Source organism: Spinacia oleracea, chromosome 2 (assembly GCF_020520425.1).
Source record: "Spinacia oleracea cultivar Varoflay chromosome 2, BTI_SOV_V1, whole genome shotgun sequence".
Taxonomy (NCBI): domain Eukaryota; kingdom Viridiplantae; phylum Streptophyta; class Magnoliopsida; order Caryophyllales; family Amaranthaceae; genus Spinacia; species Spinacia oleracea.
In genome coordinates this window covers 113,546,831-113,569,699 of record NC_079488.1, presented here as the reverse complement: position 1 = coordinate 113,569,699, position 22,869 = coordinate 113,546,831, and the positions used below count along the sequence as shown (strand labels likewise).

At 35.4% G+C, this 22,869-nt stretch overlaps 2 protein-coding genes across 2 annotated transcripts; both read left to right on the top strand.

The window, feature by feature from the left end:
* Positions 1 to 7,510: 7,510 nt before the first annotated feature.
* On the top strand, positions 7,511 to 10,844 carry LOC110792705 (actin-7). The gene is made up of 5 exons (XM_021997557.2): positions 7,511 to 7,682; positions 8,707 to 8,777; positions 8,869 to 9,262; positions 9,356 to 9,969; positions 10,513 to 10,844. The coding sequence occupies exons 2-5, from the start codon at positions 8,718 to 8,720 to the stop codon at positions 10,576 to 10,578; spliced, it is 1,134 nt and encodes a 377-aa protein (XP_021853249.1). The 5' UTR covers positions 7,511 to 7,682; positions 8,707 to 8,717; the 3' UTR covers positions 10,579 to 10,844.
* Positions 10,845 to 17,132: 6,288 nt separating this feature from the next.
* On the top strand, positions 17,133 to 22,730 carry LOC110792791 (probable inactive receptor kinase At1g48480). The gene is made up of 3 exons (XM_021997643.2): positions 17,133 to 18,202; positions 18,763 to 19,416; positions 21,601 to 22,730. The coding sequence occupies exons 1-3, from the start codon at positions 17,512 to 17,514 to the stop codon at positions 22,227 to 22,229; spliced, it is 1,974 nt and encodes a 657-aa protein (XP_021853335.1). The 5' UTR covers positions 17,133 to 17,511; the 3' UTR covers positions 22,230 to 22,730.
* Positions 22,731 to 22,869: the final 139 nt, after the last annotated feature.

The following is a 22,869-nucleotide window of genomic DNA, read 5'->3' as shown; positions in this document are numbered from 1 at the left end:
TTGTGAGACTCAAGACAGTTCAAAACATGTAGCCTACACGACTTAGGGTGTTCTGTTCACCTATTTTGGTCCGATTCTTCTACTCCATAGTATGGTCTGGCCTAAATGTTTTATGTGACTACTATGTTTTTTTGGTCTGATCTGATCTGTTTTTCCGATGATCTAACAAGTAATAAGAATAATGTGAAAATAACAGATTTTTAATACAGGTTAAGATTTTTGATAGAGGTGTGCACGGGGCGGAGGGGAATTACGTCCTCTTTGTATTTTTTTTTATTATTGGTTCTACTACGAGTAGTTTCCACCGCCTTCAATGAATGGAGACCCTTAACCACTCACGTCAACTTCAGTTGATTAACCCTCTTCGAATGCGCCAAGACAATAAGGTTATTCTAGAAACAGGGTAAATGGTACATATCATACGACACAACACTTTTCCAACGGGTTACCCACTTACCCCTTTCGAGTTTTCAAGGTTTCCTTTTTAGCTTAAAATTGAGCGGTCCTCATTGATATAGGCTACGTCCAAACTATTTGTGTACAATATATATACCACGCAATGCCTCTTGCTTTTGTGATCCTGCGGACCAACAATGTGCTTGTGAAGGACCAAGACACACCAATCCGCTCGCCAACCCAACTAACGGTTACGTCTAGGGTCGTCTCCGGAAAGTTAGAGGCCTTGTTCTTTTTTTTTTTTACTTTATGTGGGGCCCGAGTTAGAGCTGATAAAAGCTAACACAACCCACCAAATCCAATAATAAAGGGTTGGGTCAAGATTATCAACCCGTTTAATTAAACTTAAATGGGTCAGGTTAAAATTTTCAACATGTCTAACCCGTTTAAGTTCAAGCAAGTATGTTGAATGTTATTTGAAAATATTTTATTTCTCATGTTTTTCCTTCAACATTGAATAATCATTTGACGTTTTGATTCATGTCAAATACATACGCAAGGCTCCAATCATATAGTCAAGTCAATTTACACTTAAAAGAAGAAAAAAAACTTAAACGGGTCACCTTCGGGCTTGGTCACGCCTAACTTTAATTTTCAGCCTATGTAACTGACTATGCAACCCTTCTGTATGATTGTATATTGTATGACTGTATATTACTCAGTATAACCAATTGTCTGTTGGTTCAGTGTTGATTGGGGCTGAATTGGTGGGGAGGACCCGTGCTCGATCCCCGTAACAACAATTGGGAGGGGACTAAAACCTATCCACCCAAAACTCGCCTTAAATACGGATTAGCCCTAAGGGTGAACCGGGTGCTAACACCAAAAAAAACATTACTCTGTATAAATAGTTCAAAAATCAAATCGATTCATTTATTCAGAGCGGAAAGAACAAAACGCAAGGGAAACCCCAAAATAGGAACACTACCAAATAGAATGGGCAAATACAATGACATTGAAAGTAAAAATCACGTAAAAATAGGTAGTAACTTTAGCAATACGTAACAAAAATAATGTTAGGATCAAATTTCCTAGTAGTAGAGTAAAATGAGTGGGTTTTTTCTTCCCTTAGGAGACAAGCCATAAATTTGTGTCCAAGTTTAGAAAACAACAATAATGGGAGTTTGCTTTGCTTACCTTTCAAATAATATGAGCCACTGTTTAACTCTTACCTGTTTTTATAAATTAACTTGACTTTCAAATAATCCTAGCCACTACCACCCTACCCTCTTTAAGTCCAGTGATATGCTGTAAGCTTTGACAATGAGTCTAACAAAACTCCTGTTTCTTAAATTGACAGTTTATTAGATAAGGTGAGCACTGATAAGAGTACGGGTGTTCAACCAACGAGATCTCGATCTAGTGGTTAAGGTTGAGAGTTTGTGTATAAATATACCATTTATATTTCGATTTGCCCGTTGTGACTCATTCACCACAACAAAAAAGAATGAGTAAGGCTCTGTTTTGTTCACCCTATTTTCACTAATTTCAGGAAAATTAAGTTCAGATAAGTTTAGGAAAATATAAGGGTTAACCAAATACTCCGTACAATTTATAACTAAAATAAGTTTTGAGAAGTTCTAATAATTTCAGATAAGTGCATATAAGTTCAGATAAGAGAAGTTTATAAAGAATAAGTGAAAATCGGGTGAATAGAATGTACTTAAAAGGTGTTCCAAAACCCATATGAACCACCGTTCACCGTCTAATTGTTTTTGGTGTTAGCACCCAGTTCACCCTTATGGGTTAATCCGGATTCGGGGCGAGTTATGGGTGGATAGGTTCCAGTACCCTCCCAATTGTTGTTGCGGGGGATCGAACACGAGTCATCCCTACCAAGTTCAATCTCAAACCCATTACAAACAAATTTCAACAGGATTGGCTATTTGTTTAAAAGTGTGTGTGCGTAATATGATTAATTTTCTCCTCTAAAATGTTTAAAAAAGATTGCTATGTTATGATCAATTCAATAATAGGCTTTCATATAAGGCCATGAACCATTTGGTTTGTTTTGTTTTGTTTAAAAATATAGAAAAAGTCTAAAATTGGTGTCCATTTCAAGCATAACATGTCTGATTTTCGAGTCTTATTGCTTGTTTGGTTAGCCTGAAAAATGGGGTTTAGAAATGGATGAGAATCTGGAGATGAGAGTTGTGAAAATGTTGAATAACAAATTCAATTTCCCTCAAAGCATGGGAAATTAATAGCCCACTTTACTTTCCCATGATTTGCAAATTTCCGATAATACCTAGGAATTTGATGTGGGGTTATAATTTCCGTAAAATACAAATTATTTGGAAATTTATTTTCCGTATCAACCAATCAAGCACTTAAATTATCGAATTTTCGATTTCTAGTCTAGTCATATCTAGATTTACTATTTGTACTATGGTGTTGTACTCCATATTTAATAAGGTCAAGACAATATTAATCTCCAAAAAGTAATTGTTTCAAAGCTAGAAAGATTTATGGTTGTTTAATGAAAGAATAAATTCAATGAAAACTCAGAAAATTCGTTGAAAACAAATTATGCAAACTAAGCAAGCAATAAGAGAAAAGCAACGAAAGAACCAAGCTCATGGCCGGTGCCGATTTATTGCCAACCTATCTGAGGTAGACCCTACACTATTAGTCCAGTTGTTATTTTGTTGATTGAACAATTTGAGATTCTTTTTCCTTTATGTAGAATCTTGATTCTTGACATTCTATACTTTTCAAAAGGAAAAAAATAAAAATTAGAATAGGTTTCTTACGACACTGGTTTGATTTACGGGTAACTGTTTACGTCTGCATTAAAAAATTATAACTATTTGATTAAAACTTACACATTAAAAATTATAACTATTTGATTAAAAATTACACATTAAAAATTTTATATTATACCAGGATAACTTTTAAACATTTTGAATTAACTATATGTTCATTTTACAATTTTTGTTCTACACCCGCCCTAAACAAGAGTTTGTATTCTTTAACATAGCTTCTAAATGCAGAAAAGATTTTCTTTATGCAGGAATTAAAATTACCATAATATCCCTAATTAATAAAAAAAAATTATTAAATAAAAAGTGGTGAAATAGTTTGGATTAATATATTTGTATCTGTGTGAGGACGGCATGTCGGCATCCCCTAATTACTTTTTTTTTTTTTGAGATAATTACTTTACTCTATTATTATTATTTGGTGTAGGAGGGGAAGCAGGGCTTCCATAAAGAAAAAAAAAACGAAAATAAACAAGCTAAAGCAAATAAAATCTAAAGAACTAAGCTACTGGACTGCTAAACCCCTCGCCCCCTCAAGCTGCAATTGTCGGGACTAAGCGGAGCTATTTAATTGATAGTATTTTTTAAAATATTTTTTATTAATTAATTAGGGATCTTTTAGTAATTTTGTTTTCTGCATAAAGAAAATCTTTTCTGCATTAAGGCTCCGTTTGGTAAGGCGTAAAACATTTTCATTGTAAAATGATTTTCCATGGAAAATAGTTTTCAAGGGAAAACACAATTCCAAACTAGTTTTCCTTTGTTTGGTAACTTAAAGGAAAATGGGAGAAAATGGTGAAGATTGAGGGGAAGAAAGGAGAGGGAGGTAAAGAGGAAAGAAGGAAAATTGGTTTCCCTTCCTTTCAAATGGAAAAGAGTTTTCCATCTTTGAGAGATTAATGGAAAATTGTTTTACATCCCTTACCCAACCAAACAACGTAAAATGATTAAAAAAAGGAAATTCGTTTTCCATAAAAACGTTTTACGCCCTACCAAACGGAGCCTAAGTAACACCCTTGTTAAGTTGATATTCTTGACAATATGTATTTAGTGCTCTTCCTTCTAAACATTGATTTTATAGTTTAGAATGGTTTCAGATAGTGTGACATTGATGACGCGTGAACTTGAATTTAGAGCATATATGAATACGGTGGACATGGTAATTTGTCATTTTCATTTATTATAACTATTAATAGCAAGGTGGAAATGTGAAATGTCCATATGACTCATTTGCTAAAGAAAAAGAAATATACAGAGTATTAAAAATTATATTAAGGTGAAGTTATAAAATAAGATCGACTAATTAAAGTAACTAGCACTGGAGCCCGTTCAAAGAATGAGCAATTATAAAGTGTTTGTTAAGTCGGTTTTAAAGTGTTAATTTTATTGAGGGCTTGTGATTTTAGTTAGAGTATATGATTTATATAGAGCCATAGAGGTGGTCAAATTTCTAAGTTGAAAAAATATTTAAATTATATGGTGAATTAATATTAAGTGTTAAAGAGGGAGATGAATTGAAGTAGTAGAGGTTGAATATGAATTCAATGTTGAATTGATGTTGGATGAGGAAGATGAAGTGGAAGATGTATTGAAGTTGTGAAATGTTTCGTATAACAACAAACAACAACATGAAAAATTGAAAAAATAAATTAAAAATCGGAGGTGACACGTGTCATCTAACAAAAAAAAATCATGGATGAAAGAAGAAGGTGACACGTGTCATCTAACAAAAAAAAATCATGGATGAAAGAAGAAGGTGACACGTGTCATCTAATCATGTATGATTATCCTAGGTATAGATTTCTTATTATTCTTCATTATAAGCTTATGCAATTAAAACTATACATAATACATGCATGTTAGCAACTTAATTTCATAAAGGTGGCATGGAAATTGCCCCTTAATTAATAAAAACAATATTGGACGCCTTTTTTCTTAAGTTAGATTAACCTAATGTAAAAGAAATTTGCCAAATCTAATTATTAAGCAAATCAAACTTATAAAAACTTCATAAACAATTTAAACATTACTATGAAATACGGAGTAATATTTCGGGTCTTAACAAACTGTTATTTTGTTTTATTTTTGCAAACGAGCCAGAAGGACAATGAGCTTGTCCAATTATGACACGGGGTTGAGGATTTGGGTATGAGCCATATTATTTATTACATATAAACGGGGGTTTTCTAAATCAAGATTCGGACTTGTCCAATTATGACACCAACATGTTTTATTGGTACAAATTATTTTGTTATTGGTAATGATACCACTAATAAAGGTTTTGCTAGTACCAATAAAGCAAAACTCTTTTTTGGTAGTGATCAGTTGTGTAATAGTAGTACCAATAAAATACAAATATATACCAATAACATAATAACTTTGTACCAATGATACAACATGTTAGCGTCCAACAAGGACAAGCTCGGGTATTGTTAGAGACTTCCTTACGTCAACATCCCATTGGTACCAAGCTATTTTGTAAATGAACAAAAAAATATTACAGTTGTTTTATACGGAGTAGTATCCATTGTTTAACATATAGGTGCAATGCAAGTATAACCGCACAAGAGATCAATTGAGGTGGTAGAGTAGTGGTATCGCTTCCCACCAACCCCTGTTGTCTAGAGATCAAATCTCATGGGACTTGCTTGATGGATTTTCCTTATCTCCCATATTCGAATGAAGTGAGTATAATCGTATATATAGACAGTGTTTATTTAACAATCGTAACAATTTTTTTAAATCATCAAAAAAAACAATATACACGACAATAATTTCTAGAGAAAAGGTGTATATACTCTTAACTTTTCAACTTATAATTAGAGGGTTGATCTTGATTTAGTACAATAAAAAAGTTGTCCAAGAAATTTCCTCAAAAAGAAAGAAACATGAATACCCAACTAAAAAAAAGGAGTGGCAAAATAATAACTTCAAGACCTCCATCCCCAACACAACGTGCTTCCACATTCTCTCAATATTTTCTGGCACATGAATACTCAACAACATTCTGTCAATTTTCTTTAAAATATTATTTTTTAAAAATAATTATGTCTAATTCAAAAGAACCCCAAATCATGAATAATATTCCGTAGTTTATTGGATGGTTTGAACAATGGTTTTAACGGTAACTTTTGTGTGAAACTGCCTTATCGGAAAGACTACTATGATTACTTAACTAACTGGCTTCATTGCTTAACTAATTTTTTATAGTGTTTTATTAATTAGTTTCATTGTTTAACTAATTGGTTTTGATACTTAACTAATTAGTTATAGTGATTAATTAGTTGATTTCATTCCTTAACTTATATGACACCAAAGTGATCTTTTGTGTAAAACCGCCTTATATAAAAGTTTGTATTTCTAATTAGATCTATTTGAGCACCACCATCTCTTACCAGTGAGCTTTCACTTGGGGCTCAAAAACCTTTCATAATTGTTTTTTTTTACAATAATGAGTCCTTATTTTACCTTTTGAGACTCAAATAATCCAATAGTGCATGTGACTCTTAAAAAGCAATTTTCATTAATGAATAAATTTTCTTTTCTGATTTTTCGTTAACAAACTTTCCTTCATAGAGGAAAACACCTTTTGAGAAGAGTTATAAAAAATGAGAATTGTTGTCATTTTTATAACTCGTTCTACAGGGTATTTTTCTGTAATATTTTTTTATCATTTTAATAATCTATTTGAGTTCCCCATTGGAGATGATCTTACACCCATTTGATATCACGATCGATTTTCAGCTTTTGGTTATATGAAATTAAAAGCCACAGTGATTTAGGGATAGTCATTAACTTGAGTTATACTCCTAACTATCATTGTTCATTTTGTAAACTAATTAGGATGTATAAAAACTGCAAACTACAGACTACTTTGTGTGTTCTTTATGCGGAAGAGACCTTAGTTTTTACTTTCACGGTTGCACCGACTCTAGTTTTTAGCATTCCTAATATGTAACTAATGCCTATCCAAAAATTTAAATCCGATATCTGTCTTTATTTTATTTTTTTTGCAAAAAAAAGTAAAAATACAGAATGTTTTTCAATAATATTTTTAAAAAAAAAAAAAAATTAAGAAAGGAAAAATGGAAAAAGAAAAAAGAAAGCAAAAGGTGACCACGTGGAAGTGACATCATGTGAGCTGGAAATAAATCATTGTCCTCATTTTCCCCCAAATATTTCCTCTATTTTTAATTATTTTATTTTCTTGGAAAAAAACCTCGAAATATTTTTAAAAATATTTGAAATAAAATAAATAAATTAAATTAAAACCCGCATTTACATTTCATTTGCATTTCATTTCACAGCTCTCCCCCTCTCCTTAACATAAAGGATAGCAAAGACACTCATTCAATCGCCTCTCTCTCTTAATTCTCCACTTTCTCTCTCTAAAATTCCCCCTTTCGCTTTCTCTCTCTTAAATCTCTCTCCTCTCGCAGCCTCCAGCTCGCTCCGTTCTTCAAGGTATGCGCTAAAAAGCCCTCGCACTTTGAATTCTGGATCATCGTTTTTTCGTTTTTTGTAGATTCAATTTGATGTTTTGTTCAGATTTTTGTGGATCTTCTTGGTGTTTAATTTTCGAATTTGTTGCTCATTGTAGCTGATATGATGTTATTCTGCTTGATTTTCTGAATCATAGTGTTTTTAATGGTCCGATCTATAGATTTAGTTCAGTTGACTTGAACTGATTGCGATTTAACGAGCTCGATCTGCTGAAATCTGTCGGTTTTGTGATTTTTTTTTTGCTTGATTTACGATTTTCTACGATTGTCATCATAATGTTAGGGTTTATGCAATTGATCTTTGATTTGGCGATTGTTTTGTATGTTTGCTAGATTTCTGGCATTTGGAGATGCTCGAATGATTTACTCTTTCGCGATTTGAAATTATCGATGAAATGTTTTGGATCGTTTTGCTTGAAGTAGTTTTTGGAGTGACGATGATAATAAGATGAGCTATTCTAATTAAGAAATTGATGCTTACATAAAAAATGAGGAATAGTTATAAATTTTGATGAATATGTCTAGATCAGATTGCTGCCAATGTTGTTTTTAAAATAAGAAATGCGCCGCTGATAGTAAAGCAAGAAAGAGATCTTTTAATTCGCACCTTCTGTTAATTATATCTGGAGATTCTAAAGAGGTTCTTTAGCTTATTTCAAATCAGTCTAGTGAGGAAAATTGCTCGGTGGCTGAACTGTTGTACGATTGAAAAATACTGAGGCGTTAATAGATAATTTTCGAGTTGAGAAACTCCGATTGGCATTTATTCCAACTCCTTGTTTGCGTAGAAGTTTCAAATCTTCTGTTTACTACTTTATGATGTTCATGATCAAGTCATATTGGGCTAAGTGTTGTGCATTGTATTTGTTTGGTTGATCAGTTATTGTGCAACTAGTTATTATCTTGCTTTCAATTATCATGAGGTCGGTCAGATATGGTTTCTGTTGTAATGGCATGTATTGATTGTGTGATATGTGTCTATGTAGTATAAACTGAGATGGCTGATGCAGAGGAGATCCAACCCCTTGTCTGTGACAATGGAACTGGTATGGTCAAGGTAAGATTGCTACCTTTGCTCTACTCGATATTTGTCAGTATATGTGGTTTGTATAAAAGCTAAATGTGATTGTAATTTTGGTTTTGTTAAGGCTGGATTTGCCGGAGATGATGCTCCAAGGGCCGTCTTCCCAAGTATTGTTGGTCGTCCAAGACACACTGGTGTCATGGTTGGTATGGGACAGAAGGACGCGTATGTTGGTGACGAAGCTCAGTCGAAGAGAGGTATTTTGACCTTGAAGTACCCAATTGAGCATGGTATTGTGAGCAACTGGGATGATATGGAGAAGATTTGGCATCACACTTTCTACAACGAACTTCGTGTTGCCCCAGAAGAGCACCCAGTGTTGTTGACTGAGGCACCATTGAACCCTAAGGCTAACAGAGAGAAGATGACCCAAATCATGTTTGAGACCTTTAATGTGCCCGCTATGTATGTTGCCATCCAGGCCGTTCTTTCTCTGTACGCCAGTGGTCGTACCACAGGTTTGTACCTATTGATCTATTACTTAATCATGGTTCTCTAATTTTTTCATATAATTTGTTCATATATCAATCTCATTTGTGTTCTTTGAACAGGTATCGTGCTCGATTCTGGTGATGGTGTGAGTCACACTGTCCCCATCTACGAGGGTTACGCCCTTCCCCATGCCATCCTCCGTTTGGATCTTGCTGGTCGTGATCTAACTGATTACCTCATGAAGATCCTTACCGAGAGAGGTTACATGTTCACAACATCAGCAGAACGGGAAATTGTCCGTGACATCAAGGAAAAGCTCGCCTACGTTGCTCTTGACTTCGAGACGGAATCAGAGACCTCAAAGAGCAGCTCTGCAATCGAGAAGAACTACGAGCTTCCCGATGGTCAGGTTATTACCATTGGAGGAGAGAGATTCCGTTGCCCTGAGGTCCTCTTCCAGCCATCATTGATTGGTATGGAAGCTGCTGGTATTCACGAGACAACCTACAACTCGATCATGAAGTGTGATGTGGATATCAGGAAGGATCTTTACGGTAACATCGTGCTCAGTGGTGGTACAACTATGTTCCCTGGTATTGCTGACCGTATGAGCAAGGAGATCACAGCTCTTGCTCCCAGTAGCATGAAGATCAAGGTCGTTGCACCACCCGAGAGGAAGTACAGTGTCTGGATAGGAGGTTCTATCCTTGCATCGCTCAGCACCTTCCAACAGGTACTGCTTTTGTTTAAATTAATGTTGTGTTGTTCGAGTATTTTAGAGCTTGTTTGGCATGAATTTAGGAAAGGAAATTGATTGTGGTACTGTTAAGTGTTACCATTATTTGTTGTTTGGTATAATCAAGGAAATCAATCTCTTGTATCAAATTAGAGATTGAGGAGGATAAACACTTTGTTACCACAAGGTTAACAATGGTAACAAATTGGTAGTAATGGTTACCCTGCGCAAACAAAATGTGTTATCCATCTCTCATACCAAACAATAGGTAACGGAATTAGTTGTTTGATTCCATTTCCAACACTTGAAAAACATGCTGTTAATATGAAAGCTAAGCTCAAATTGTGTTGTTCGAGTAGTGTTGAATATAAAAGCTAAAACTCAAATTGTGTTGTTCGAGTAGTGTTTAATATAAAAGCTAAAACTCAAGTTGCGTTGTTCGAGTAGTGTTTAATATGAAAGCTAAACTGTGAATGTTGTGTTGTTCTAGTAGTGATTAATATGAAAGCTAAACTCAAATTGTGTTTCGTGTTTTTGCAGATGTGGATCTCGAAGGGAGAGTATGATGAGTCCGGCCCATCAATCGTTCACCGAAAGTGCTTCTAAGATAAGTTTTGAGATTGTAGTCCTACATAGTCTCCTGTTGTCTCTTTGTTTTTCTTTCTGTTTGGTCAAAAAAAAAAACTATTTAGTGTGGTGTATGATTTGATTTGATTTGGTCGAGAGAGATGGAGAGGGTTTAGGAGCTTGTGGTTTTTTTTGGGACCGAAGCTTGGAATTTCTATTGTTTGTTGTAACTATTTTTCTGAGAATTATTATGGTATGTAATCTTTTGCGGATTGCAGAATGTTTAATTTCTTATACTCTATCTATTTTTCTGAGTCACACATTTCTGCAACCTCAGGTTTTTTATCTTCCTCTCGTGGCTCTGTTTTTTGCCATATTCTCCTATGTTTATCAGAAACTACATAAAAAGTTTGTGGATTTCGTTTCACGTAATCTTTTGTAATGTGATTACTACATTTATCAGAACCATAGGTGACTTCATGTTGTCTTCATGAATGTGACTGTTGAAGATGGCTACATTTGTGTTTTTATTTGTGAAAGGTCAGAATATTTTGAAAATTAGGTGGTTTTTGTAGCAATTTGTTTGTGTATGGTTTATGGTCGGTAATTACTACTTGCCAATCTATATATTAACGACACAGATGACCAGTACTAGAAATAAGTTGACAATATTTTCAATCCTTGGAAAGACCAAATTATGTAGGAGCTTTCGAAATATAGGCTTGTGATTTGAGTTTCTTGACGTTTATTGCGTTAACTCTTTCTTCATCGTCTTGCCATTGTATTATATATGTGGTCGGTTTAGATGTTTGGCTTACATGAAAAAAGCCCGGGATCCTATTCGCTTGCCAAAAACACTTATGTACGTGGTCGGTTTAGATGTTTGGGTGCCATGAAAAATTCCCGGGATCTATTCGCTTACCAAAAACACGGGTGTGAAATTCTATTTACCACAAATAGGGTAAGTGTCTTATTATGTTCCTCGAGAAATAGAATTATCGAGGGGATAGAATAGAACATCGCCTATTCAACTTGATCATTTTTCGGTCTTTACACGTTAGTCAACCTAGTTTGAGTTGTCGTTAATGCGGATCAACCCTGCCATCTCTAAGTAAAGATGGATGTGGATCGGGCCGTGTCGGTCTTCGGTCGAGCCCACGGTCTGTGGGCCTAGCCGGGCCGTTGTTTTGTGCCGGGCCGAAAAGTTAAAAAGGCCCAAGCCCACGGGTTTTCGTGCCGGGCTGGGCCGGCCCGTCGTGCTTAAGGCTAATTTCACTAAATTTAGCGTGCTTTGTCGTACCGGGTCGAGTCGTGTCGTGCTTTTTTCAAAAAATTAATGCCCAGGCCCGGCCCACGACTTCGTGCCTATGTCGGGCCGTGTTTTTTTCGTGCTCGTGTCAGGCCGTGCTTTTTTCGTACCGGGTTGAGTCGGGCTTTGGGCCGACCCAGCCCACAACTATCTTTATCTCTAAGTTATAAAGTGACTTCCCCGTCAATTTTACCAACTTGGATTGTTTTATTTCGGTCTTCCAATGGTACTCTCTAAATGATAAAGAAATCAAGAGTACACCATTGGAATTTAATTTAGTATTCGAGTTATTTTGCTTACGAAATCCACTTTTATGTAAGCATCTCTAGCAAAATCTAGTCTTGCACTCTTGATCTTGCTTATGAAATAAAGTTAGACTAAAAGTTGATTGAATAAAAGATAATGGTGGGCTTGCATCATTCTACAAAATTTGCTATTAAAGTTGCTTTCATTGTAAGGATTGGTTGAAAATTGAAAAGTTCATGTTTTGACGAAACAGTTAAGCATAGTAGTAGGCAGATATTTATATTCTCTATTCCAATTTAGCTGGAGTTTAAGGTAATGAAAAGCTTCTAAAGAAAGTTTAGTCGTAACAACATTATAATTTTGGGATATTAGCTATTTACTATTTAGGCTGCGTTCTATTCACCTGATTTCAACTTATTTTTCCTGAACTTATCTTATCTGAACTTAACTGAACTTATCTGAACTTATTAGAACTTATCAAAACTTATTTTAGTTATAAATTGTACTTGGCCAACCCTTATTTTTCCTGAACTTATCTTATCTGAACTTAACTGAACTTATCTGAACTTATTTTTCCTGAAATAAGTGGAAATAAGGTGAACAGAACAGGGCCTTAGTTAGTTAAAGTACTTGGAGGTAATTTTTCAAGCAAGAGTTGGTAAAACAAAATTTACCGACCACTAAGGAAGCGGTCGTTAATTTACCGACCACTTTGGAAGCGGTCGTTATTTTTTACATTTACCGACCGCCTATATAACAGTCGATAAATTAGCGACTTCTCCCCCATGTGTTCCGACTAAATAGCAGTCGGTAAAAACCTGACTTTTTCCAAAATAAATTCAACATTTTACCAACCGCCAAAGCAGTCGGTGAAAAGTAATTTACCGACCGCAGACTAGATAGTCGTTAAAATATCATTTACCGACTGTTGGAACAGTTGCTAAAAAATAAATTTACCGACCGCACTTAAGATAGTCGGTAAAAAGTAATTTACCGACCAACCTAACAGTCGCTAAAAAATTATTTACCGACCGTTTTAAGGGCGCGGTCGCTAAAATTTTTTTACGAAAATAAAAATAAACAGGCCACTTTGGGCTTTCTCATCCTAAAACCTAGCCCATATAAAAGGAAACCTTACCCTTCTCCCTCTCCTCTCAGCCGTTCCTCTTCCTTCTCTCCTCTCATATTGAATATCTCATATTCTCTACTCTTCTTCTTCTAGATTTGAGGTCTATAATTTCAAGGAACAAGAGAGATTTGATGTTTTTTTTTGGTAATATGGTTTTTTCTTAATTTGTTCTCACTTGCCTTTGATTCCTTCTCTTGCCTTCGATCTCGTTCTTCTCCACTCGTCTCTTTCCTTTTTTCGGATTCAAGGTGAAAAAAATTCGAACAAATAAAAGATTTTCCGGATTTAAATTTAATTTTTGTTGCATTTGAATATTTGATTGTTTTTCTTTTGTTTTAGATATGTTTGGTTCATTTCGCTCATCACCGCACTTGCATTTCCATCGCCGACAAATAATCACCGGAAAAGGTTGGTTTTTAGGTTTTAGTCAAAGAATGGAGGATCACGATTGATGTTTTATGGTGAAAAAGATTTGGGTTTCTGATAAAGAATCAAAGATTGATGTTTTTTAGTGAAAAATCCAAGTCTAGAGGTTTTTGTACATGATTTTTATGTTTTAGTTGCAGATCTGGATTTTTTAAGATTATTCTTAATATTAGTCTTAATTTTTGGGTGGTTAATTTTTTTGCATCCTTGTAATTAATTTAATTTTATTGAGATATATAACTCTATTTTTTTGGATTGGATTTATTTAAGCACCCTCTTTATAAAATTGTTATTTTATTTCTATATGTGTATGTTGGTAATTAATTCATACCCTTTTTCTTCGTTCTAGTAAGTTAGTTTTAAAATATTGAAGATGACATTGGTTAGTGTAAATCAGAATATTCAGCAAATTTAAAGCAGATATGTCTTCACTCATACTCTGCTTTAGTGGAGAATTAGGGACTAATCAACAAATTATGTATATATGGCATTGGGTTGTGCCTTCATGCCAGTGGGTTTGGAAAGGCATATCACGCAAACTCAAATTATTTTGTTTGGAAGAAATCAAAACCATTGGCTGGTTTTCTTTCCAGTTAGATGGTTTTGATTTTTTTTTTATTTTTTTAATTAAAATTACCGACTGCCAAAGCGGTCGGCAATTTACTAATTTACCGACCACCTAAGCAGTCAGTAATTTACCGAATGCTTAGGAATACTCGACTCGGTTTGACCGGCACAGAGTTTAAGGGACTTGAATTGACTTATTTAATTTAATAGGTAGTAGTTGATAGTGGGATATTATTTTAATGTAGTTAGTGGGAAATGTGTTAAGATGTGGGGTTGGGGGAGAGTAGGGGTTGAATTTTTAATTATTTTTTGTATGGAGTAGGGGGTAGGTGATTTAATAGGGGTGGAGTGAGAAATAATATAATATTGTTAGAATATTTCCATTTTTAGAAACAGGTCAAGTATTAAGGGACGACCCGATAAGAAAAACAGGTCAAGTATTCCGGGACGGAGGGAGTAAGTATTTTACTCGGCATAATATTGGTTTTAAAACTCAAAACAGTCAATAGACCCACCTCGATCAAGCTTGCTTAAGCTAATGAATGATGTCTACCAAAGAAAATGAGGGTCTTGAAGAAGGTAGCTGAAATTCAGGAGCAAATTCTTGCATGCCTTTCTTTCTGCATGGGGTTATATCTAGGATCATGTCATTAGTGATTAGTCCCAAAGTTGAAAAAAAAAAGTTGGATTTTATTGTTAGGCTTGCATAATAGCCTCACACAAGGTGCATGCATAATGGCCAAAAAACGATAATGAAAACATAAGGCAAAATGGCTAACATGTTTTCTTAGATACTCAATAAAATAGTTGGTAGATGATTATTTTTGTTTTTCCTTTCCTCTTGATAGTGTCCTATAGAAAGATGGTTGGAGAGAGAGGGAGTGGAGAGTCACTTCAAGAGCCATTTTGAAGAACCAGCTAATGTATATGTTGTAATGCGTTGCTATCTTCACCTGATTTGGTCTGATTATTCACTACAAGAAATTGTACCATTAACGAGGGAAAATCCTGTCGCTACAGGCAACAGTGGTGGGATTTCCTGTTGCGAACCCGTTATAAAAGGGGCCGTCATTATGGAAAATCTCGTCGTTAGCCCGTCGTAAAAGGTATTTGCGACGATTGTTCCCGTCTTTATTTTGTTGTTAGTCTCGTTACGTTGCAAAAGGCTTTTGCGACAGGATTTTTGACCCGTCGTTATTGGGTTGTCGTTAATGATGCAGATTCCTGTAGTGATTCTAGTTTCTAGTATAATCTGGTCTGATTTTTCCTGGTTTGGTCTTATCTTAATGTTTTTTTGTTAGTGATTTTTTTTTTTTTTTGTGTGATCTGATATTTATGGTCTGGTCTAATAAACAATAAGAATAAGGTGAACGGAATAAATACTTACTTATCCCATTGTATTTTAAGGCTCATTCGTTATAGTTTTAAGTTAAGAGTATAGTTTATATATACAAAGACAAAGAAATAATTCGAAACCAAATTTGAAAACAATTTTTAAGGCTAACGAAGCTCATAGAGAGTTTGTGTATTCGAACCTAAGTTTCTGACTTTCTGGCAACCAAGTTGTTCAAATTTTAAAGTTCACTCTGGACCCTGGACCCATAATTAGGAATATGTTCAAAAAACAAAGTAGTGTAACTAAAATTTCAGCCTTTGTAAAAGGTTTGTTGTCCTAGCTGTTTTTAATTAGGTCTTCTGTTCTAAAAGATGGGAAACGAAAATGCTTTTCATGCTGGCTCTCAAAACCTCATTATTCATTCTGCCCATCACGCAATTCTATGTAAACAATTTAATGCCAAAGTCACAAATGAACCATATATTCATAACTTCATATCTTAACACAATTCTATTTTGATGAATCACCATCAAAACGAAACTTAGTAATGGGTGTTACTATTTATCGTCCGGTTTACTTATGTCGTATGTTTAGGGTGACTTTATTCTATTTAAAACTCTTTGTAATAAAGTGTAAAGAAATTCAATAAGATTGGTCTTTACACGATTCTCTACTTGCAGTAAAGTCTAGAGAGAAACTCAACAAGGTCGCGAGGTGAGTTTAATTGTAGATTACAGACTTCACTCAAGACTCATTCGGTGGCATCATTCATGAGGGTTTGTCAAATGATATTTCTCCAAACCAAATAAACTAATGTCACGCCAACAAAATTCAATTCAAAAAGAATAAATCGGATTTCCTAATCGGATTGATCGGATCAATCGAATCGAATCTTTTAGACGGTCGCGCCCTAAGAGCATGTACATTGATTGTATCTTCAAAAAAGCTCGTGGAGGGATATCCTCTCTCTCTATCACTATCTCTCTCTACAAAACACTATCAACAATTCATTCCTAAAAACACCCAGCGTTGGTTGGTTCCTCAAGTGAGCTCTATAATCTCTGTTTTACCATTTGATTGTCCATAATTAATTAACTTTTAAACCAAAGTTACTCCCCACTTTTCATCAAGAATCAACTTTTGAAAATGTCTTGAGCAAGAGTTTCTTTGAACTAGATCTCCATAAATAGTTACTCAAGAGCCCATCAAGAGTCTAATGTTGGCCAAAAGATAGTTATTATTGGATAGCTACTTAAAAATCTATTTAGAAAGCCACTCTAAGATCCTCGTTGTAGCTCTAATAGTCATACCGTTTGAAGTTTGAGATCGAGATTGAGTTTGAGGATAAACTTTTTTTTTTTTTGACTCTTGTATTAAGATAGTAGTATAATACAAAAGCCACATAATTGACCAACCATGACTCAAAACTCTTCAAGAAAAAGACCACACCAAAACTAAAAGGACTAATGGGAGAAAGAAAGAGAAAAATGACAGAAAAAAAATTGAAAAAGAAAAAAGGACAACAAAGATAAGTGGGCCCCTACACAAAAACAGGTAATAGGTAGGGTTTTTATTACACACAGCCTGTTACTACTTACTTCTTCCCCTCCCTTTCTCACCTGCTCACTCCTCACTCTCACTTAACTAATTTCTTTCTTAATTTAAAACCACTTAATTTTATCTTACTTTTCTATAATGAATTTCAATTTCAATCCCTTTTCCCAAAATCTTCAATCTTAAGCTACCCACTTCCCAATCCTCTTTCTAATTACACTCTTCCCAAATTTCAAAAAGTTCCTAAAAAAATTTAGAAAAAACCCTAAAACCCTTGAAGAATCTTCATCTTCAACAATGGTGTTGTTTATGAAACTACCCATTTAAATTAAACAAAACCCCATCATTTCCCCTCTATCAATTTTCCCAAAAAGCAAACAAAAAAAACCTTCAAGTTTTTTCATAATGAGGAGGAAAATAACTGTACATTTTTTGGTTTTTTTGTTGGTGATAATTGTAATCCCAACTGCATTGTCCGATCTTTCTTCAAGCAGATCTGCATTACTTTCGCTCTCCTCCGCAGTAGGTGGTCGCACCCTTTTATGGAACACTACTTCAAATTCTAACCCCTGTTCTTGGTCAGGCGTACAGTGCAAAAACGACGCCGTTCTAGGTCTCCATTTGCCGGGATTTTCTCTCTCCGGCGAAATACCAAGTGGGGTTTTTGCTAAATTAACAACCCTCAAAACTCTCAGCCTTAGGTTCAACGAATTGTCAGGAAATCTACCTTCAGATTTGGGGTTATGTTCTGAGTTGAGGAACGTTTATTTGCAGGATAATAAATTTGGGGGTGAAATCCCTGAATTTTTTTCAGGGTTGAAGAATTTGGTTCGGCTTAATTTGGCAAACAATAATTTCAGTGGTGAAGTTCCTCGTACTTTGAGGAATTTGAGTAGGTTGAAGACTTTGTATCTGCAGGAAAATAATCTGAGTGGGTTTTTGCCAGAATTGAAGCTGAAATTGGACCAATTTAATGTGTCTGATAATAATTTAAATGGGTCTATTCCTGTTAGTGTTAGCTCAATGCCTGTTACTGCTTTTCAGGGTAATAAGCTTTGTGGAAAACCCCTTCAAATTTGCCCTGGCCTTGCTGCAGGTAATGGCTTTTCTTCCATACTGTATTACTATTACTGATGTTTTACAAACCCGAGACTAGGATCGAATCTTGTATACATCATTGTCTCTGTGGCTTATGTTAGTTGGGTGTTAGTTACTATGTTTAGTCTGATTATTGTGTATTCTAAGATTGATTGGTATCATTTTGTGTTATTGATATTGACAGTTTTTCTGTAAAACCAAAATCAAATTTTGGTCTATATTTAGTCTGATTATTGTGAATTCTAAGATTGATTGGTATCATATTGTGTTATTGATATTGACAGTTTTGCTGTAAAACCAAAATCAAAATTTTGGAGACCACTTTATTTTTGGTTGTTTCTTGTTGGTTGTCTTTGGAGCTTATTAAGTGATGGATTATGAGTAATAATAGTAATGAATCAACTACCAACTATTAACTGGGCCTAGTTTTTGTTGTTGACTATTTGCTGTATTTAGCTTTGTTAACTTAAGTTTTGAGGGTGTTTATGAAAGTAGCTCTTATAGACATTTTGTTGGAAGACTTTAACTTAACTAGGTAATGGTTGGTGTCATGAGCAGGTACTGGTATTTTGACTGGAGAACAAAGGAGGAGGAAGAAGGGATTATCTGGTGGGGCGATAGCCGGAATAGTAATTGGAGCTGTGGTGGCATTTGCTTTGATTTTGATGATTATTGTCTTTATATGTGGTAAGAAAAGAAGTAAGAGAAACGATGCAGTTGATCTTGCATCAATCAATAAGCAATTGGGTTACGATATCCCGGAGGATAAGCCGCCTGCTGGGGGTGTCGAGCATGGTGGTTATGGTGGTGGGTATTCAGCCTCCGCGGTGGCAATGGCCACCACGAATGGAAGTGCAAAAGCGGAAGAGATGAATGTTGGCGGTGTAACTAAAAAGCTGGTGTTTTTTGGAAATGGGATTGGTGGTAAAATGTTTGATTTGGAGGAATTGTTGCGAGCATCAGCTGAAGTTTTGGGGAAAGGTACGTTTGGAACAGCTTATAAGGCGGTTCTTGAGATGGGTACGGTGGTTGCTGTAAAGAGGCTGAAAGACGTGATTCTCGGAGAGGTGGAATTCAAAGAGAAGATAGAAGCTGTTGGGGCAATGGAGCATGAGAATCTTGTGCCTCTTAGAGCTTACTATTTCAGTAGGGATGAGAAGCTTCTTGTCTTTGATTACATGCCTATGGGAAGCTTATCTGCATTTTTGCATGGTGAGACTTTTTTACAACTATGTTTATAATTATTTTCTTTAATTTCCTGCATTTTTCAATATGTTTCAGGTAATCTTGCAAAATGTAGTTTACAATGCTCATTGAGTCATTGTGCACCCTGTTTTTAAATGAGCATATAGTTCAAATTCAAAGATTATATCGTTCATACGCAAAGAACATACAGTAAATGAACATATAGTTTAAATCCAAAGAACATATAATAAAATGTTCCACTTGTATGCGTACATTGAAATCATTCTCCATGCTCATTAGGTATTTCATTGAATGTTCATCGGGGTGAACATTGTGCATTGTTTATTGTTTATTGTGCATTCCAGTCTTTGTGTTCATGTTTAGGGTGTTTCAACGGAAACTAAGCTATTGTCATGCTTAATGTAGAGTATTAAGGATTCACTATGCCCAAATTCTAAGTAGATAAAACGAAATGTCTGAATCTCTAGCGAAAATGCTCCAATTTAGCCAAAAGACCTAGGGATAATGCATGCTGAAATCCCACCTCATGTTATCTGATTAGCACACATTTGCTTGGCTTCAAATTGTTAAGCTGTTAAACTTTGATTTAAGCAAATACTCCCTCCGTCCCGGAATACTCGACCCGGTTTGACCGGCATAGAGTTTAAGGGACTTGAATTGACTTATTTAATTTAATAGGTAGTAGTTGATAGTGGGGTATTATTTTAATGTAGTTAGTGAGAAATGTGTAAAGGGGTGGGGTTGAGGAGAGTAGGGGTTGAATTTTTAATTATTTTTTGTATGGAGTAGGGGGTAGGTGGGTTAATAGGGGTGGAGTGAGAAATAATATAATATTGTTAGAATATTTCCATTTTTAGAAACAGGTCAAGTATTAAGGGACGGCCCGATAAGGAAAACAGGTCCAGTATTCCGGGACGGACGGAGTATAACATTTTGTCCTCGTGTAAGTGGGGACGTAGATTAGCAGGAAAGAAGACTAAAATATTTACCTTTCATGAGTGCTTAATGTGGAGTATTAAGTTTTTACTATGCCCAAATTCTATGTAGATGAAAGGACATGTCTGAATCTCTAGGGAAATTACTCCAATTTAGCCAAAAGACGTAGGGTCATGCATTCTGAAATCCCACCTCATGTTATCTGATTACCTCACATTTGCTTGGCCTCAAATTATTAGATTGTTAAACTTGGATTTAAGCAAATATAGCATTTTTGTCTTTGTGTAAGTGGGGATTACGTAGATGAGCAGGAAACAAGACTAAAAAGTTTACCTTTCATGAGTGTAAAACTGTAAAGAGAATTAAGAGTTACTTCTATAAAGGGCCCAATGTCAAAGAAACTGATTAGTCCCGTTGCTACACTTTTGGCATTACGTTAGCTCGAATAGTTGCTTAAATCATGTTAAAAAAGATTTGTTTTGTTGGAATTATATAAAAACTGTAGCCATTATTACATTGATTAACCTGTGAGTATGCTATTGTTGTTTTTCCATTAAAATCAACCCCACATCTGTACAATAAGGTTTGTTGGTCTCCGCCCTCTCCGGTATTTGTCTTCTTAACTTCTTTAAGTGTTTGTGAGATTGTCAATCTGATGATAATAATTGGTACTATTCCGAATTTCCGAGCTGTCTGTACCAAACTCTTTGTGCTTATATACTGCTATTAACATTCTTCCATCTCTGTGTTGATTTACAACGACATCTTGCAATAAAACGCTATTTTTTCCATGAGAAATTATTTAATAATTTAATAGTCACTTACTTCATATACTTAGTCACATTTCATTTAGTAGCAAGGATTCATAATTGGATTTCCTACATGCTTAGAAGTAAGCAACAGGAATTTTATGAGAGGTTGGGATAATTTTATACTTCCACCGTTCTCTTTTAGTTGCAACGTTTCTATTTTGTTATGTTTCTTTTTAGTTGCAACCTTTCCTATTTTTGACAACTTTACCAAACTACCCTCATCTATATTCAATAACCCACATTTTCCCCTAATCATATCTAAAAATTGGGGCATGAATATAATTTACTACATATCCACTTGCATTGCAAAAATTGGGATGAACAATAGATGTTGCAACTAAAACATAACAGAGAAAATAAATAATTATGAATGCTTGCTACTATACTAAATCCTTAAGGTCATTCATCTAATGGTTGCTGTTTTTTTTGTTTTTTTTGACAGGAAACAAAGGGGCCGGTAGAACACCACTAAACTGGGAATTGAGATCAAGCATTGCCCTTGGAGTTGCTCGTGGTATTACTTACCTCCATTCCAAAGGCTCAAATGTCTCTCACGGAAACATCAAATCATCCAACGTTCTCCTCACCAAACTATACGAACCCCGTATGTCCGACTTCGGCCTAGCTCAGCTAGTGGGCCCGTCATCAACTCCAACCCGTGTCAACGGCTACCGTGCACCCGAAGTTACCGAGCCACGCAAAATATCCCAAAAGGCCGATGTCTACAGCTTCGGAGTGTTGCTCTTGGAGCTCCTAACGGGTAAAGTACCAACACACACTCTCTTAAACGAGGAAGGGGTTGATCTCCCGAGATGGGTACAGTCCATTGTTAAGGATGATTGGGCTTCCGAGGTGTTTGATCTGGAGCTCCTTAGATACCAACACGCAGAGGAAGAGATGGTTCAGCTCTTGCAGCTCGCAGTAGACTGTGCAGCTCAGTACCCTGATAGCCGTCCTTCAATGGTGGAAGTCACCAGCAGAATTGAGGAACTCTGTAGTCCTAGCATAAAAGAGATTAGTGATCCAACCACAACCACATTCATTGATGCAGATGACGGTTCTTCTCATTAAAAACTCCGAAGAATCCAAGATTTGGCATCATCATTATTAGGGATGACAATTCGGGTCAATGAGTCAGGTTCGGGTTTGGTTTCTGGTCGATTAATGGGTCGATTTCAGGTCATTCGGGTTTGGTTCAGGTCAGGTTCGGGTTTATCTCAGGAACTTCAGGTCGGGTTTATCGCATCGAGTCGGAATTGCCAGCCCTAATCATTATCATTGTAAGTAAGACCTCAGATTCTTACATTACGAAGATTATCAACTGTTTTCGATTAGTCCATTTTTATTTTCTTAAGTTTAAGTTTTCGGTTCTGTATTTTCGCTCTTTTTTTAGTTTCAAATTTACTTGTGAATGTGTTGTTAGAGAGGATCTTTTTTTTCTTTTGGGGTGGCTGTAATTATTAGTAGTAGTGACCTTAGTGTGGTTTTCTGTTGGGTGTTGTTGTTGTTGTTGTTGCTGTTTCTGAATGTGCTTTCACTTTACAGCAGATTTCTTGCATTTTTTTCTGGTAATTTTTGTGGGTTGAGTTTTCGACATCTTTAGTTTGCTTCGTCATGCGGGTACATCATTTGTTTAGTTGTATTGCCAATGCCCCTTTTGAAGTGTAATTTGGTCCTACCTTTTGTCTCTAATTTCCATTTAATTATTGGT